The sequence below is a fragment of the Pagrus pagrus genome (assembly GCF_965226575.1).
Source record: "Pagrus pagrus genome assembly, chromosome: 21".
NCBI classification, from domain to species: domain Eukaryota; kingdom Metazoa; phylum Chordata; class Actinopteri; order Spariformes; family Sparidae; genus Pagrus; species Pagrus pagrus.
The window spans coordinates 11,761,632-11,781,175 of NC_140208.1; the positions used below are offsets into that span (position 1 = coordinate 11,761,632).

Sequence of the window (19,544 nt, forward strand, 5' to 3'; positions counted from 1 at the left end):
GTCTGATGTTGCTGAATATACTTTTAAAAAGTTTTCTCAAGTGAACTCTATGAAACCCTACGAGTTGGGGGACATAAAGCGATTTCTTAACTATGTCTGACGTTTCCTCCCACCACTGATCCGAACACGCTGCCTGTTTTCCTTCATTTTCCTTGAGATTCCCCCAAGGCTGTCACATTCTCCGCAAGATCACAGAAATATGAAATATAGCCCTTGAGCAAAGGAGCCGCATATATCATTGCGAGCAGCGCCTGAGGGAGGATGGCTCGGCGGAAAAAGTGCGCGCGTTCACAAAGTTGAACATCTTGTCGGATCAGAGTTTGGTTAATTGAGGGCGGGGAGCAGCTGATCAGAACCGCTTAGTTTCTCTTTGGTGTTTGATAGAGTTGAAGCTATTCCCTCCATGCAATAACCGGGGAAATTGACTTTGGGAGTTTAATCACGTTTGGTGTGTAGCAATGGTTAATCTCTATAAAAGAAAAATGAGCAAAATTAAAGAGGAAAGAGGCAGTAAAATGTGGCGGTTACCAGCCTGTGGTGGGTCTTCAGATAGTCGTGCTTCAGTTAATCTTACAGAACAACAAAATACTGAAAAGCAAATCACATTCGTCTGTTTGTATAAAACTGATTATTTCTGATGTGGGCTGTCGAAGATCCCAGAAAACAGGGGAATCCCCTGTTTGTGAGCCCTTTTTCCCACCATATCGCATCAGTGAGCTGACACGTTTCCAGTAACGCGTAGCAGATGCCGAAGTCTGTCAAAATAACTGGCGTCATGTTCGACGCACCAGCACACACTCACAGCGACGATGACTTGTCTGTGTGATTAGCCAGAAAGTGGAGGACAAGGATCCACGGAGAAGAAGTGCGTGGGACAGACAGAGATGTTATCACTGCGGTTTGTAGGAGTCTTACATCAGTTTCACATTATGGAGCTGTTTAGGATTTTCCGTAATGCAAGTATCAGCAAATACAAATGTCAGGATGTTTTATGAGTCACATTTCTCTCTCTAAAATGATGCAAACATGTGAAAATACTTTGAAAAAAAGTAATGTGACTAAATGTAAACTGAGAGGCTACACTTATTTGACTTATCATTTCCTTTACAGCACTTAAAGATATAATATGTAGCAATTCTTGCATCAACAACAACTTTATTCTATATTTTGTTGAGTCACGTACTCGCACTATCTCAACGTTTTCAAGCATGTTAAGAACCAGAGAAAATGTTCTTTGCGTTTCATTTAGGCGCCTGTTGCTACAACTTACAGGAGAGAGTCAGAAAGTGAGGAGGGAAGTCGGCAAAAGTGACTTAACATAACGTGAATGAAACTTTAAAACATTACCTCATCCATGAGCATATGCTCATGAGTCACGTCAAATAGATTTTCATCAGCATTGCCGAGAATACAACAACAACTACCATGAACCCGTGAACTTAACTTCCACTCACGTCTTTTCCTTTGCTTTGATTGAGAGCCCCCTAGTGGCAGAAATTACACCCTGTGCCTTTAAAGTAGCTACGACTTGGGCTAAGCATACATTTTTATGCTTTTTTCCGGTTTTTAAAGACAAATTGTTGACATTTCACCTCTTTCTGAATGATCATCAACTGGAAAGACAACAGATAGTGAAAATCCAGAGGGACACAGCCATATTTTGATGTAGAACAACGTATTTGATAACCTGTTAGCACTCGACCACTTTGTATTACATTACTGTATGATAGTGTTACACCAATGCGATAGGAAAGGCGTAAATTAACTCAACAGACATCTTGTGTATTTATGCCTGAAAGTAAAACACAGTGGATGTAATCAAACGAGTGATAACGTTAGTCAATGGGTCACCAAATCTGTTGTTTTACCTTGAAAAAGGTCCCTGAAGTTTTTCACTATCCATCATCCTTTCAGTTGCTGATCAATCGCGTCAAAAGTGGTGAAAAGATAACAATTGTCAGATTGTACAGCGACATCACACTATCCCAGCGTTAGAGCTTTTTCACCCTGACCACGACCTCATGGCCGCCACGTGAATCTGGCCTATTTATCCAAGCAATTCAGCCAGAACATAAACAATTTACCGCCTTTGGATGCTGGGTTGCACACAGACAGACCCTTTCAGCACGACATAACAAAGGAGCCCCATAAATACTTTAAATAAGTCCGGGGGACAGCATTACACTTCATTGGCTTTTTCAGACGAAGGCCCAGTCTAAAGTCCTGATACAGGACAAGATGGACGATGCCATGAATCACGGAGGAGCAGAGTGGAATCAAGCCAGTTTCACAATAATGGAAATGAACAAGCCTTTGGATCAAGGGATCCAATAAAATATATGTCACTGAGTTTAACATAGGCCGAATACTTGTAGATTAATAGTAGAGCTCTTTGATGATGACAAACTAGTTAATTGAAATGATAAAAGATTTAAAAAACAAACAACCTATAGGGATTAATAGTAATTACAGAAGTATTTATTTGATAAACAATAACAATAACAAGTTGCAACACAGCATATTATGTCATCTCCGTGGTTTCGATTTGACCACAAACAAAAAATCTTTTTGAATGACCATTATTGAGATTCTTCAGCGAGCGTATGACCCCGGAAGTAAGAGAGACAGCTACAAACGCTCAAGGGCTGACGGGGACGTCGTAAGGCGAAGTGATCCTTAAGAGAAAACGTCCATAAAGTGTAGCGCACACACACACACAGTGTAAACTGCTCCACAGTGAAAGAAAAACAGCAGCCCAGGCATCTGTTATTAATTAAAACAAAGAGCCAGGCATTCCAGAGCAGCAGCAGCAGCAGCCCCCCGGACCGCCCACCCACCCTTATCTCTATCTTCTTTCTCTTTCTCTCTCTGTTTCAAAAAATTAAATCTGTCTAAGGAGGAGCACAGCGAGCCGTTCCACAGGACAGCTGGACTGATATTAAACAGAGAAGGAGAGGGGACATGCCAGGTGTAACTCTTTTCTACCAGAAGAGTTTGCAATCGCTCCAGTCACTTCAACCCCTTCCTTTCACTTCCCACACACACACACACATCCTCACCACAGAAACATCGGGCAGAAGGAATGGATCGAGGAGTCAGAGCATAAATAACAAGGCAAGGAGAAGGGGTGGCGGAGGAGGAACAGGGGTGTGGTGGAGGGGGCTTTGAGTAAAGAGTGGGAAAATGAGCCCAAAAAACGAACGAGTCAGAGGAACATGGAAAATCCCTGGTTCCCATGCCAAGAATCTGGCACACTGGAAACACGCGCACACACACGCACACACGCACACACACACACACACACACACACACACACACACACACACACACACACATACACTCACACACAGAGAAGCCTGCTGGGAGCTCAGAGCAGAGGAGAAGGTAGTGATAAAAATAATCAGAGTGGCTCAGCTTCGGGAAGCCAGATTGGGGAGGACTCTCTGGGCTTTTTGCTATCTCTCTGACACTTGTAACATATTTTCTTTTGGGTCAGAAACACCTATGTAGGATGAAAAGTCTTCTGATTATATTTGAAACAGCTGCGTTGCATTGTGGGAAGCAGAAACAACTCACATGACCGTGCACATATTTATTTTTCCATTATCTTGTCTTCTTGGGAACACTTTAACCTCTCATGTTTTTGGTTGCAGATTTTAGTTTTTCCTCTATTGTGTGTAGAAATGTTTACAAGTAAGTAACCAGTTTTAAGTATGATGTAATATAGTAAGAAAAAGTGAAAAGAACAAAGAAAATACATGTGTTTAAGACTGAAATACTCATGTTAACCAAACTGGATTTAAAGGGGCAAAAGCTGGAAGACAATCATGAATAATTCAGCAAACACTTAAGCAAACCAGTTATATTGCGGTTATGATAATCACCACTTCCCTGCAGCCACATTACCGCTTACTGTGCATGTCAACAGTTTTCCTTTCCCTGCCTGACGCTTGCGAGTGGCCCAGCTGCTATCTATAGCACCGCTCTATTTTCAGACCATGCAGACGGGACGCAATGGAACCCTCACAAACCTTTATTTACCGTCCACTTCTGGGGAAAAAATGCCTCATGTACACCCGAGGCGCACACTGTCTTGTCACTTGAGAGCCTGTTTTAGCAAGAGAAAAGATCCGGGGTTTAAGAGATCATGGAAGAGCCCGAAGGCATGGGAGTCACCCGGGATATTCATGCCGAGAATGCGACCCTAGATCGGGAGCAACGGGCAGGCTGGGTGAGAGTGCGGGTGGAGCAGAGCTGGTTCACCGTGGAGCGGGCCTTGCTGATGAATTACAGCAACTACTTCTGCGCTCTCTTCCACTCTGGGATGGTAGAAAGTCACCAGGACGAGCTGCACCTGAAGGGAGGGGTGCGTGCCAGGGGTTTCCTCATCGCCCTCGCCGTCTGCAGGGGCGAGATTCCCATTATCACCGATCCCGATGAACTTGTCGAAGCCGTCGAGTGCGCCGCTTTCCTGCAGGTTGCGTGTTTGGTGCATTATCTTTGCGACATTATCGACTCGGACAACTGCCTCTTGCTTTACCACGCTGCCTCCATCTTTGGGGTGCAAGCGCTCTTTCACAAGGCGGCTCTTTTCCTTTGTGACGCTTTCGACGATCTGAAGGAAGCGGCAGAGAGCGCGATTCCTGAAGAACTTATTGAATACTCTCAATCGTTGTCTCCTACTTCCTATATTGCTATAGGCACACACTCGCCTTCGATGGAGCTGCTGCACGACTCCTTCAGGGTTGTTTGCTACCTTGACGAAAAAGAGGGAGAGTGGAAGCATCTGACGAACCTCCCAACTCTCTGTAGCACCTCCATGGCCGGAGTGGCGGTGCTTGACAATCGACTGTACATTGTTGGGGGAGTTTACGGTTATGGCAAGGATACAGTGGATGCCAGCTTCTGCTACAACCCCGAGTCAGGGGTTTGGACTGCTCTTCCAGGTCCCCAGCAACCAAGATTTGACTTCACCCTGCTGGGGCACGATGGACGACTGTACGCCATTGGCGGAGAATTCCAAAAACGGACCATTTCCACGGGAGAGACTTACAACGTTGAGAAGCAAGAGTGGACGTTTATACAACACGCACCGAGGCCTGTGGCGTCCGCCGCTTGTGCCGTGGCGAGACGGCGGGTTTTTGTTTGCTTCTGGAAACCACCAGACACCACAGATATCTACGAGTACATACCAGTGAAAGATGTGTGGAAACTTGAAACAACGATGATCAAACCTCAAAGCTACGGCCACTGCATGGCGGCTCACAGGGACAATCTGTACGTGATGCGCAACGGGCCTTGCGACGACTTCCTGCGCTGTCTGATGGACTGCTACAACATCACGACGGGCCAGTGGACAGCCATGCCCGGACACTACATCAACAGCAAGGGGGCGCTGTTCACCGCGATGATAAGAGGCGACTCCGTGTTCACTGTTAAACACATGCTGACGCTTGAATACGCCATCGCCGGGAACGTATGGAAGCCCCGCAGGCAGATGAAGGGGTTTCCAAAGAGCGGTTCACTGTGGACGTGTTTACTCAGGCTTCCCAAGACGGGACCAGTTACACCACAGCTGGGTGCAGAAAGGAAGGAAGAAGAAATGTCTTTGCCAGACACATCTGAGGGATTTGTGGAAGCTGTACCGCAACTGTGAAAAACCTGAAAAACAATGCCACGTTTTTAAGAGGAAAAGTCTAAGAATAAAAACTCTGGCGATTGCGAAGTGACACGAATGTTCCTCGTTTCAGTGCCTTCACTTTCACATGCACTCACGCTCGCACACGTGCTGACACTAAGCATTTGTTCTGATTAGCAACAGCTGCTACTGTAGTTTATATTAGAGGGAGGCCACTGTGCATGTGTTTGTGTGTGTGTGTGTGTGTGTGCAAAGTTCAAAGGCACTGACGGGATGTTCTAAACCCCTCGTTCGACGTTTTTCCTGAAGTCACACTGGGCCAATTCAGGAGCCACCGGCCTCCCAGTCGACATAAAACACACCGCAGCCCTCTCACACACTCTCGGATACTCACTTCCACAGGTTTCTTGCCCCGTGAGTGATTAAATACCTGTTTCTGTGGGAGAATATGTTTCACATAGCCTCAGGGTTGTGACTCTGAGGGTTGTGGGAAATGCTTTTGGCTTGTATGACCACAGACTGCATTTCTTTCAGTATATTAAAAACCAATTTCTCTGGCAACATGTGATATCAATCCATACTTTATGCTCATCTGTATTTTTTAAAGGGGCACTGTGTAGTTTTGCAGAAAACATTTGAACTCTTAATTTTAATATTAACAATATTTACGAGGCAATAATACTAATATTTATTTTTTTCCATAACTGAAAAACAAGCTGTTCTCTGAGGAAAATAAGGTTTGAAGCTAGAAAGGTGGCAGGGTCCGCCAGATCTAAACAAAGTAAAACAGTATGACATTCTGTGGTCCCTTAAGGTCAGTATGTTTATTCAGCTTATTCAGTCATAAAAGCAAAGAGAGTTTGTTTTATTATGTGTATTTAGGCATAAATAATCAGTCAATTTAAACATTTCTTCCCTAAAACTACATATTGCACCTTTAAGTTGGAATTTGTCTTTGGGCTCCTTCTTTATACTGCTGAATATCATACTTTCCACTGAACTTTCCCATGTACTTTATCGAGTTCAGCAGCCCTACTGGGGTCAATTATGCTATTACCATTCCCGTCACAGTGGCAGAGGCTCACTAAGCAGTGTGTGTTAAGCCAAATCATTTCACATGATAATCTGCTCTAATGAAATCGAGCTGGTAATCACTTACTGCTCTGGGGGGCGGCAGGTCGGGAAGGCTCTTCTGTGGGACGGGGACATATTTTCCTGCTTTTCCATTGACCAGGGCGTCTGCTCTGTCATCTAGGTCATGAAAACACAGAGTGGAGTGGGAGGTCAGTGAATAACAGAGATCTTAACTTGTACACTTTATACTGACTGTTGTGAAATGACTTTACAGGAATTAAGGATAAACGAAAGAACCGATTCGTAAAGCAAATCCAAAATTCTGTCATTTTTTTTATTTTTTGTATTCAAAACTATTTCCAGATGTCCAGATGTCTTCTATACATATCACCACTTCCTGGGATCCCTCACCCTCGCTGTGAGCACAGACCCTTCATTGTTAAAATTACAGTGACCACATAACCCAAATACAGGGGAGGCATTTGTATGGTAGCAACAACCCCATTACACAAAACACACACAGGATCAAGATAATTAAAGAAGACTTTGCATTGACAGGATGATGTTTTTCAGTGGATTTGCCCTTTAATTAACAATGGGCAAGCAGTACAATGCTCTGCTTCCCTGTTGGTCTAAGATCTGCTCTTTTTAAATGATAAAAAATACAAATTGTATGAATGTTGATCATGAATTAATTATTTAGACTTATACGGATACGGTGACTGGTGCTGATTTTACCCAGTGGCCACTCGCGGTATTGCTGCAGTAGTTCCCCTGTGGCCCCAAAAAGCATTTTCTCCATAGACCATCATTATAAAAGACACGTCTGAAAATCTGTTTTTCTCTCATGAATTTTTGCTCCATGGAGGTTTTATATTTGCAAAACTTTCCTCGAGCCAAGAAAAGCGATTTCAAAGTCCTTGGTGTTAAGTTTAGGGGTCGAGCGGGGACTCAAGGGTGGGAAACAGTACTGTGCATATTCACTGGGCCACATAACCAAGTAGTAAACCAGGAAGCTTTTTATGTTTCGTGCCTTTGGACTGAAAAGGCGCTCTCTTCTCTTTTCCTGTCAAAATTTTAGCTAGCGAGCATGCATTCCCTGCGTTAGCTAGTGAACAAACATCCGTGGCTTGAGCCTTGAGCTAATCTGTTTTTCAGACAATGTTGGCATGACCTGTTAATCATTGAGCGGTGCCGGTAAGAAGATTTAGTTACCTTTGGACAAAGTCAGACTATTTATTTACCACTGCTGACAGCATTTCTGCTAAGCTAAGCTAACGCTCTGCTGCGGCCGTAGCTTAATATTTAGCAAAGAGGGAGATGCGAGAGTGGTATCGTGTTTGCAGGAGAGCAAAAAACTATTCCCTTGAATTTTTGTCCACTTGTGAAGAGGTACAGTCATCTAGTAGGTAGCAAAAAGTAGACAGTTTTGTAAGGCTTTCTTATCTTGGTACTCTTGACCTCTTGAGGTTGGAATGATGATGCTTTAACTGCTAATACTATTCATTGGCCATTGTTTGCTACTTCCTCTATCCTCAACCCTTTCACCTAGTTTCTACTTGAACGCTGATATGTGGAATCGACATGAAAGTGCAGAGCTTGGACACGGTCACATATCCATTAGTTTATCTCTCACTGTCTCGAGCATGAACTCAGCTCCACAACATCCTTTAGATAGGGAAAAGAAAAAAGGGCTGGGACATGTGGATCTCATGACTTTGTTGCTCAGGACTTGCGAGTTGAGCTGAGGTGTTCCCACAGACCGAGCTTGCAATAGCAAAAAGATGACTGCAAGAAAATCGTCTTTTCTTTGACTGACAGTGTTTCACCGGGGTCTAACACGTCTGTCACTGCAACAAAACGATCAGGTTTACCACATGATCGATGTTTAAGAGACCTCCACGCTCACATCTCAGCCCCCCTATTTCCATCAGCCTCTGCGAAAGAAAACCTGTGGCTTTGCTAGCGTCGCTGCTGAAAATATGTGTGTTAAGTCTAGTGCTCGCTGAAACCACATTCTTCAACTCTGTCCAAACAAAACAGGTCAGTCTCAGATGGTGAGCAGCTACGAAGAAACAGACAGGAAATGGGGGTGAGAGAGGTGGGGGAGCTGCGGTGGGGGGAGAGGGTGCTTTGTGGCAGCTTATTCGGTCTTCTGTCTGCTGTTGACTTGAATCATGGCAAATTGAATATGAGGTGCAACAACACAACAAGTGTGCACTTATGTTTGACCCACTTGGACAACCTCCAACTACAAGTAGGAGCCCTTTCAAACGGATTAAACATGTACTACGATACTTATTTCAAGTAGACTATCGTATAATCGAAAGGAATGTAAAATGACTTGTTTGTGAACTATGATGATTGACTCAGAAATGCTAACTAATTGGATGAGTCTCTTCTAACAAGATTGATAGTCTGCATCCATGCTAGAGGCTCTGTGAGGCTGAAGGGGAGACTGGGGGGGTATTGTAACAATTTTTGGTTCTAATGTAATTACTCGAAAATCCCCTTGAACTATTTGGATTCAATTTTTTTGTAGGTAACTTGTATCTGTGCTCTACTTGTTGACAGTCATCAAATGCTTTTTACATTAAAGGTTAGAGTGACAATGTTCACTGAAACACAAGAAGTCAAACGTTGCGTTGTACCACAGCGTTTCCATCGCCCCCGGTGTCCCCTACTCAGGCACAGCAGCGCTTTAAGCTAAATGCTAACATCAGCATGCTACATAGCTTGCTCAAAAGTTCGAACTTGTTGATATTTTTGCAGGTGTAACGTTAACCCTGCTCACCATCTTCAGTTTAGGGTGTTAGCATGCTAACGTTTGCTAATTAGCATCAAACACATGTTATTGTCCCTTGTTTTCAACAGGAAGAATACATAATAGTATCAGTATCACACTTCTGAGTGGAACCTTTTGAAACTCACACCTTTGGCGTCTTTGTCCTTCCCACCAACAATGACTTTGTTCATGTAGATATACTCCTCGTCAGCACCTGTGACAGCAGAGACAACAGAAGGTGGTTAACAGAAGGCATGCTTCGGCACAGAAAGTTTTACTTTGTGGGTTGTTACCACAAACAACGTGTTAAACTGAAGGAACTGAATTTAAATACCGCTCGACAAGTATGTACCATAGTTTTGCATCTGCAGCATAACACTGAAGGTATTCTTTAGATGTTCTGCTACAGTCTCTACATTTAATAATAGTAATAAAAGGAGGGCGGATGTCTAAATTGCTGCACCTCTACAGCCTATGCACAGTTATATATTATAGTGTATTCCACATTTCCTTCGAATAATTTGTCATCAAACTCAATTTTATTTTAAAGGTCACATATTGTGCTCAGTTCCAGGTTTATACTTTTATTTTGGTTGTCTACTTGAAAATGTTTAAATGCTTTGTTGTTCATTTGCTTTTCTCCGTGGGTTGAGCGTTTTTATACCTATTATCTTAAAAAAAACACATGCTATAAAAGCTCATGTAACTGTAGCAGCTCAAAACTTTCGCTCTGGTAAACAGCTTTGAGAAAGACCTCTCAGTGCATCGTACGCACGGCGACTTAACTGTATACGATCACTAGACGAGCGTGCATTTGGAATTTACTTGTAAACACCGATGGGAGATTCTGACTCCACCTTAGTGCCAAAAAAACTTTCATCACATTTGTCAAAAGTCCAGGATGACAGGGGAACTTGACCGGAACAAGTGGCCCATTGTGCCGACAGATGGGCCCATTATTGACACCCACTTTCACCGTGGCCGGCATTCATCGGACATTAGTCAGAGCGCTCCTTTCCTGCACAGATAGAGCACTGTGTCACTCGTATCTTTGAAGTTTTTGAATATTGTACAACTAAATATACAAACGGAGCTCCTGAGACGAGTCTAGACCTCCAAAGAGCTTACATCATAATCAAAAGTATAGTTTAGCTTTAAATTTAAAACCCGTAGTGGCCCGTACATTTCTTTTTATCCAATATGGGCATAAAAAAAGTCTGAAACTCAGAAAGCGTACTTTCAGATTAAAGCGAAAACCAGAAAATATCATAATAATTGATGTAGTTTCCTGTGACAACAATAAAAGCACAAATTAGGAGTTCAAGCGCTTGATCAGATCCATCATTAGAGACCGGACTTGACTTCTCTATGAACCCCAGAGTCAATATTTACAGGTCAGCGCGAGCAATGGTATCATTTAGGAAATGAGCGGAGATGATGAAACCTCGTGTCATACGCCGACGCTGAAGTCAGCTCAGTGAGAAAAGGACTGTGTTTGGTTTAACGTTGGTCCTAACATGGTGGAGTAATTACAAGCTGGCAAAGACATCACCATAACATTGCCACATAAACAGTTAGAATGAATGTCTTTACTCGAACAATAAACCCTGCGGTTTTGGCATGGCAGTTTCCAGCTGGTTACTGTAACCTGTTATGGGAATTTGTTCCGGAGAAAGGTTGCTCCATTGAATTAAATATTTCAGCTGACTAAGACGATACCCCGAGAGGAAATCAAACAGAACTCTCACATCGGGGCTGATACTCTGGAGAAGGTTTCTCCCTTTGAAATGGATATCGTGAGGTGAAACCAAACAACAGCAGAGTGAAACGATGTTTTGCCTGTACAGTGAAAACAGATTTTTCGGGGGAACGGAGTTTGAAATGCTATTTATAAAACGCTGCTCAAAGGAAGTGAGTGTCCCCGGAGGATAAATGCAGCTTCGGAAAAATGATACAGCTTGGAGCCGGGAGAGGAAGTACGAAGAGACGAGTCCAGGACCTGAACATGGAAAAGCATGACTGCTGGTGTGTGTGTGTGAGGCGGAGGAAGACAGGGAGGGAATAGCAAAGACCCATACTGGCTTTTTCAATCAAAAAGTGTCAGTGAATACAAATGAGTTGGATCAAAATATAAAAAGTTTTGCAGCCTTGTGAAGGAGCTGCAGCAGCCGTTCATTATTCCCACTTAATCACACACCTAAGGGCTTAAAACTTGGACGCGGCCCAGCGCAGCACTGGTTCACATCGTAACTAACTTGACTTCCAGGCACCGTAAATCACACCGGCCCACCGGCGGTCGCCGCATTTTCATGTTGAGTGTCGGAGCCAGCGAGCAAGAAAAACAAACACGTCTTTAGCTGTTTGACAGGATGCGTTAACAGGCCGTGCGTCACTTTAAGATGGAGCAAGAGCCACTTTGATTCTGATTATGTAGCTTGCTTGTAAGCATTACACTAATAACCGCAGATCTGATCGTTTTGCAAGCAAAGTAGAAATGCAGGCAGAAATATTCAATTCACCCGCCGCAGTGTGGTTTTCAGCCACCAAAATGGGATAAATGGTCCCGAATGTATTTGTTAATAGAAGCCTGCAAGAGTATTATTATAACATGGTGGTTACGCGGAGTTTGCAAGAGCAGAATAATACCAGAGCGGGCTGCTTGATGGCTCCGCTCGGGCCAAACGGCCAACAGCATCAGCTCACTGAATTGTGGGAAAGGCAGGGCATGACCACGTGTTACATAAGGCGCTTTGCATCAAAAGCCTTTAAATGTAAAGTTATCATTATCTGTGGTCAAACCTCAGCCGATTAAACTGTCGTGTAATCACCAACCACAACATTAGGAAACAGAAATAAGGAAGCGGGGAAATGTTTGGGGACTTCTTCTGAAATGAGCTTACTCACAGATTTCTTGCTAATACTGCACCTTTAGACAATAACATACTCAATAGCTGACCGCGCCTTCAATTCAAAGTGCCATTAGGGTCTGAGAGCTTTGCCGATGTAATATATTATCAAATGCAAATATTTACTTATTTTCTTTTCCTAGAGCTGGAACCCTGCAGCGACTCTCCAGAAACATTCGTTGGAGGCAAACGTCAAGTCATAACAGAGCAGACGAGATTGTATCACTCTGAGGAATGAAAGATTGTAATTCATTGAAATACAAGGAATGTAGTGTCTTTGAGCAAACCTTTGTGGGGAAACTCAAGAGGCCTTTTTTCAGTTTTCTCATTTTGGGGTGTTTGCAATACAAAATGTTGAAATAAAAGGTGTTCAAAAGTGTCTTTGGTTGACTCTCTTGTTCCAGTCTCTTTCACACTTCTAACTATATCCAGGCACTTGTTTAAAAAACAATGCTACCCCTAATACCACTATTAAGTTTTGAGGTGTCATAACATCTCAAGTTTCCAATTCCTCAGCTCACTTCCTCCTTGTCTATTTTAGTCGCACATGTCCAAAAATGAAAACAGAATTTCCCTAAAATACCCACGAGTTAGTTCCTGAATCGATTTAGATTGAGAATTCGGTCGTGCAGTTTCTGAACTGCATTTCCTCAATCGAGTCCAATCCAAATTATATGTTTTTAATATAAAGTCATTCAAAGGGCATTGAAAGACACTGATGTGATCGTTTGTAGGTATTCGCTTCTCACTTCCACTTCGTCAAATTCTGCAGTTTGATCAGTTCCCTTGAGCTTCGAACTATGACACATTACCTACCCCTCTAGCGTCAGGCACCTTGGTTAGGGTTAGGCAAGAGAAACTACATGGTTAGGGTTCGGATTCGGGGTTAGGGTCTTTACAGACATCTGAGTTTTTTCCTTCATACCGTTGGAGGCTCTGTAGGACTGGAGGAGATCGGAGAGCAAGCCCTTCTGGACGGTGGCGTTCCCACTCAGGGTCTCCTTGTCCAGGATGAGCAGGAAGCGGTGGAGCTCCATCAGGAGCTGGTCCAGCACTGCAAGCACAGACAGAGAAGAAGGTCTCAGAGGCAAAATAGAAATCAAAAAAATTCCTTATTAAAACAATGGCTGTAGACCAGAAGTGTCACAATCCCCACCAGAGAAAGAGGAACGATATAAAGCCTGTGAAGTTTCCGGGAAGAAATATTCAGAAAATTACACTTAAATTTATGGCTGAGAGCAGGGAGTTCAAGTCAAGGACTCGTCTTTTAACACTAAATTCAGCAGCTAGTTTGTTCGCTATTTCATTCTTGCGCGCTTCGGGCTGCCAACATTTAACATGGGAGAGACTCTTCAGAGGTTTTCAGCTGGCAACACTCGATAACCATTCAGACTTAATGTCATTCAGTCATTACTCTCCTCCCGCTGCTGCTATTGACAGTTGCGAGTCTTGTTTGAGGTTGTTTTGGGAGTCGCGCGAGTTTAGTGAAAGGTCAAGTCCAGAGGAGAGGAGGAGCCCGGGCCCCTAGTCGGCAGGGCCACCGTGTCTGGGTGCAGCCCACACACATCCTTCAGGGGTCAGCGCTGAGCTCACAGCCCTCTTCACTGTGTGGGGAGCTCTTTGTGTTTCCCTTCGCTGTCTCTCGGCCTCATGAATAGGCCCCTTGCTACAGTGGGCCTCAGTGTGTGAGCGCTTCGGCAAAAAAGACGAGACAGAAGGGGGATAAAGAAGAGAGACTTTATTAAATGGAAAGGTGGGGCTCATATCAGAGGGGGGGTGGTACTGCTCTTAGATACTGGAATGTATGAAATCCCCCACAGAAAGAAGCCCACGCCGCTACCTACTGATGTATTTTTAGATGGGTCTCTGTACTATCATCAGCTAAATGCTTGTTTCCACACAGTCATGAGTACATACAGTTAAGGTACAATGTAATTAGTTATGTAAACTGTTGTAGTGCTATCCAAAATCACCATCAAAAAATCCAAAAAGTCAAAATTAAACAAAATACACCTATAAAATAGCTTAGCCTAGCATAAAAAATGGAAACAGGCGTTAGCAGCTAGCCTAGCTCTCTCTAAGGGTTAAAACAGAAGACAGATCTGGCTGGGCTAACGTTAGCTTAAACTCTGATACAGTAGCCTACTTTCCAGCACAGTAGAGTTATCTCCTCAGCCTCGGTAGTATCCCCCGGTTAGGTAGGCTAGCTGCTGAAAGTAAGAAGCTAGTTAGCTGGACATGCTAACATGTAATAGAGCAGACAAACACAACATTTAATCTGTTCCTCACACTTTTGTTCTTGTATTGGACTTTTTATGGTCCAGTGCACATCATTTTAACGTGTGGAAAAGCCAAAGGTAGTCACAATTATTTAGCTAAATCTAAATCAGTACTTTTTAGACATGACAGTGGTATCAATCTACTTATCTAGGCTAATGCTCAGCAAGAAAGTGAATAGCATAAGTGTATTTTCCAAAACTATTAATTTCAGACCCTAAAATTAAACTAGAATGGATCATCGCCTCCGCAAATACTCATATGTCTTCATCTGTCTTGTGCTTTTAATGTAAATCTATTGTAGATGTAAAGGTTGCTTAACTTTTAGCTCTTATATTCTCCATCTCTGTGCACCTTGGAGACAAGTGAAGTGCAGGAAAGTCCCTCTGCAGTGTAGAAGCTTGTGAGTGGGCTTTTACTACATCACTAAAAAGTCATTTTCAGACATTACATGAACACGGGCAAACTAATAAAACTCTAGACTGGACACATCATGCTGTAACTAAAACTGAAATTAAAGTTAAAAGTCAAAACAAACTCCTCGTATGTTATAATCTTTTGGCTCTTCTTAAGGATTGAACTCTAATCCCCATAAAACAACACACAAATCAGACAACTATGATAAGGAGAGTAAACTAACTCCTCTCTGTTTGAACTCTTTTAAAACTGTCAGTTAGTCAGTTTTAGTGGCTCCTTCCGGCTCAAACTGATCACTGACTGTGCCTCGCAGGGGGAGGACGCTCATGACCTCTCCCCTCCTTCTTCCTACACTCCCACACATCAAAGAACCTCCGCAATGGGTGGAAATTTCTGCAAAATAAGGTGTCAGACTCCGGTAATCTTTGCCTCTCGGAGATGACGAGAGGCTTTCCCAGAGCTTGGTGTTTTTAATGACTCCTGCTCAAGCTGAGTCAACTTCTGCTGAGAGGCCCCGTGGTGGGAGGACCTGCACCATGGAAAACATCACTAGTTCCTGACATATATAGAGACACACACCAAGAGACTCAAAGTGGATGTAAAGTAATTAAAATCAGCTTACACAATCAAAAAGATCCCTTTAAAACTCTTTCTAAGTCCAAATGTTGCTTAAATGATTAAAACCACATTACAAAAGTTGTTTAGCTGCTAATGTTTGGCTGCTCAGTACGAATCTAAACATTTTTCCAGCTTCTCCTCCTTGTGTGTTTGCAAAGATTGACTCCGATGGCCTTTCGGATTGGGGGACCCTGGGAAACGGAGTCAGCTGACAGGACGGGGAGGTCTGTAGCGGGCCGTCTCTGTGGGCTACGGGTTGGCCAGACGCCCACTGCACATCCAGTGAGTGACCGCAGCCTCCGCAGCATAAACAATTCACTTTCTGTAGAATTGCCAAAGGGAATCTGAGAGACCATCGGCCGGCCAGAGCGTCACGGTGTTCTGAGTTACGTGAATGCATTTGCGGTGCCATTAAAACACACTAAACAAGAGCAGGTAAGAATAAAGAGTACAGAATACAAAGAATGAAGCTTGTGTCAATAACCACGTTAGTTTTCATCATGCATGAGGGGAATTTCTCTTCCTCGTGCCTGAAGCTTTACTTCCTGGTTCGCTTTATCATCAAGAAAAACCAACAAAGGTTTTGTTTGATTTCTGCCTGATTAGGTTCAGATAAAAGACAGAGACTGAGCCTTAAACTAAAAACACTGGCTGAGGTTTTAGAGGAATCTTCCATGACATTGCAACACAAAGGCAAAAAGTTGAGATCAGAGAACAAATGTTTCCTGCAGAGTTTGCAGCTACTATTTTCAGCTCTTTCTCCATGTGTTTACCTTGTCTGACCCTGGCTGGGATCGATCGAAGACGGCAAATTCCTTCAGTCTGGCTGAACTCTCCTTTTATTAGTTTATTCCAAAAATAACCAACAGAATCTAAATTTAATCAGAATGTCTTTGAGCGCATCTGTGCATCTGGACTACACATGTTCGTTTTAGTCTTTGACGGCCTTCGAGCACAACTGCTAGCCTCCTGTCAAGTCAAAAGTTTAATGTTCACTGTGCATGGAAAACTACGTGTTCATGCATCTTAAAACAGTGTATAATATATGTAATATATATTCTTTATTGGATCTCATTGAAGGGACGTTAAAAATAGACACGAACTGAACCTCAGAAGGCTAAAGCACACACAGTTAAAGGTGCAATATGTAGGAATTGTCATGTAAAATGACAGAATGTGAAGTTAGCATGCTAACTGGCTAGCCCAAAGCTCCTGTGCTAGTGGCATGAACACCAATACTCCCCTGGTGCTCTGAGCTTCCAGTCTGGGTGGACTTGATGGAGCTAGTCGGACAGCTAGCTGCACTGCTAACTGAGCTAACAAGCTAACAGCAGCTACAGTTATCAGCAGTTAGCGGTTACTCTGCCGATATGCTGCCTCTTATCTGTTTGTAGTTTGAAATCAACAGGTGGCCAATTATAATGCATTGCACCTTTAAGTTAATGTGTAACTAATAATGTTAATAAGTGAACTGTTGCAGTATTATCCCCAGTTAGCATAAAAAATGTTCCTTCAATCAGCGTTGTATGATAGTATACTAAGTTATATGGGTCACTCATCTTAACTTATTTTCCTTTTAAGCTAACTTACCGAGTCAAAAGTAAAGCGGAAAACATTTTACTAGGAAAAGTTGGACATTTTGGAAAATACACAAGAGTTAGATGAAAAGATCGATACTACTTTCATATCTGCGTGTTAAGTTTGGAGCTATAAGGTTAGGAGTTGAATAGCTAGCATTAATTGCTAACCTAGCTCTCTCAAATTAAAAACACTCCTTTATTTCTGTTAACGTACAGATTAAATTAACAACATACCACATGTTCACTTCCAAACAAAGTGTTTTCTTTCTTTTCAGTCTTTATGCAAATCAATGCAAATTGAATGTTAGCTAAACCTGAGCTTAGCCTAAGTACTTGGACAAGCAAGCCATGACTTAAATGTATGCTTTACTGTTGGCATTTCAAAACAGTGTTTCTCACCTTTAACATCACGGGTGAAATTTAGCTCATTGGACCAGCATATTGGATAGCATAGAAGGGTAAGTCATTACTTCTATTTGTAAGTGGGGATATGTGGGCTAGCTAGGTCAGCTGAGGACTGAAATAGACAAAAAATAGGCCAGCATTCAAAAATTCAACGTCAAAATCATTTGAGAATCAGGGCTCTCCGTTAAAAGAAGACATGAAAAAAGACTTGGTCCTGTCCCACCTTTCTCCTTGTGATTTTGAACAAATTTTCTCCTGAACAAGGAGGTCTTGTCAGGAGCTTGGCAGCCTTTCTCATTCTGAGATGCTTGAGGTCCTGCATCAACATTAACGGGCCACATCTTAGCAGAGACAGGCGCAAGCATTTCATTTAATCAAATTAAACGAGGCAGGCATGGCCTCTCATTGCAATCAGACTTGCTTCCAGGTTAAACGAGGTTCTACTTCTACTCGGTGGGATCGGCCTGGAAAACATGCTGGGTGAATATAATCTAACGAGAATCTAATTAGCTCTCCCTCCAAAGTCTCTCCTCCAACAGCAAAGCTACAGAAACAATGAGCGTTTGGGACGACACAGAAGAATCGAGCGCTGCTCTTGTGGCCGGTTGAGCTTCGACACGTCACGAGCGTTAAGTTGTCACCCAAGTCCTCTAAGTAGCAAAAAAAACCCTCAAATCTTTCAAATGCTTGACTGTTGTGTGCTTCAATCTATCTTTTCTTGGCCCCGTTCGCAGGTTTCATCATCTCCCTTCATCCGTCCTGTTTTGAAAACAACTCCTCAAATCCCAGCTTATCAATTCACGCTCCAGGAAAAATCCAGTTTTTCACTGATGCAATATTTGTGCCGCTCTCAAGCATGTTTACGTCTTTGATCAGCAGTGAAAAAAAAAGCCAAACTCTATCCTACAGGGTGTCAATACGTCTTCCTTATGGCCCGGTGCAGTGAATATGCCATATAATATGCCATCAGCGGGCAAAAATCTTCATAATCCGAATGCTGACTTCGCACTGGCAACCGCAGTGTTTACTTGATTAACATAATTAAGTAATGAAGAGATATTAAATCAGACTGCAAAACAATCTTTCTCTTTCTTGAGCAAGCACTTTGTAAACTCATGAAGCTTGTTTACAACACAGCTGTCACCATTACTCGTGACAGCCTTTAACTGGCAGTTTATTTGAAAGTGATTTCATCTGTTTGGCACTCTGGTTGAGCAGCTGCCCCGGCATCCTGGACAGAGCAGTTTAAGACTACTGTACTTTCATTGTCATTTCCATTTTGCAAACATCTTAACAAAATTTTACCGGTAGAACAAAGGTGTGTTTAGCAAGAAATGGTCTGAACAATCAAACAATCAAACAATTCCTCATCGAAATAGAGCAAAACCTGCTTTGAAATGTATATAAATTCTTACAAATAAGAAAAAGACACTTACATATTTCCATTTTAAAAGAAACCAATGATTTGGTGGATATAGGAGACTGAAAGTTACATCAAATGATACAAACTATCTTGTAACAGAGCTGCGACTCCACCTAAAAGGGAAGTGGTGGCGATAAGGAGAACTGGAATCAGTGAGCGAACATGTTTGGAGGATTGGTCGCAGAGTCGAGACGCTTCTGCTTTGGTGGAAACGGCTCTCGCACGCCAAACTTCCAGGGGAAAACACATGGATGACACCAACCTTTGGGTCAGTCTCAATGCTCACAGCTGGAAGAAGGTGCCACGTGTGATTGGTCCGTCCCAGCCTGACGATTGGCTGATAGCGAGGGACCGATTGAAGGATCAAACGTCGATTTGATTGGTGTTGATCGCCCATTGGCAGGCGCTGGTCTGACTCCCT

At 43.0% G+C, this 19,544-nt stretch overlaps 2 protein-coding genes across 5 annotated transcripts in view; one reads left to right on the top strand and one right to left on the bottom strand.

The window, feature by feature from the left end:
• The window catches only part of afap1l2 (actin filament associated protein 1-like 2), a 40,827-nt gene that overhangs the window by 13,186 nt on the left and 8,097 nt on the right, over positions 1-19,544 (bottom strand). For 2 of the 4 annotated variants that reach the window (XM_084342212.1, XM_084342210.1), the window contains exons 2-4: positions 13,329-13,457; positions 9,646-9,711; positions 6,798-6,889 (exon numbers count right to left, since the gene is read on the bottom strand). In XM_084342212.1, coding sequence (XP_084198338.1) covers positions 6,798-6,889; positions 9,646-9,711; positions 13,329-13,457 — 287 coding nt within the window. Of the gene's footprint in view, positions 1-4,031; positions 4,166-6,797; positions 6,890-9,645; positions 9,712-13,328; positions 13,458-17,923; positions 17,999-19,544 lie in introns of those variants that run through there. The other 2 variants (XM_084342211.1, XM_084342213.1) reach the window with 2 other exon arrangements.
• Positions 4,037-6,162, top strand: LOC311250498 (kelch repeat and BTB domain-containing protein 13). The gene has a single exon (XM_084342216.1). It carries the CDS (start codon positions 4,148-4,150, stop codon positions 5,654-5,656), a length of 1,509 nt encoding a protein of 502 aa, XP_084198342.1. The 5' UTR covers positions 4,037-4,147; the 3' UTR covers positions 5,657-6,162.

Excerpts from the sequence above, each read along its gene's own strand:
- LOC311250498 (XM_084342216.1), top strand. The coding sequence starts at position 4,148 with ATGGAAGAGCCCGAAGGCATGGGAGTCACCCGGGATATTCATGCCGAG.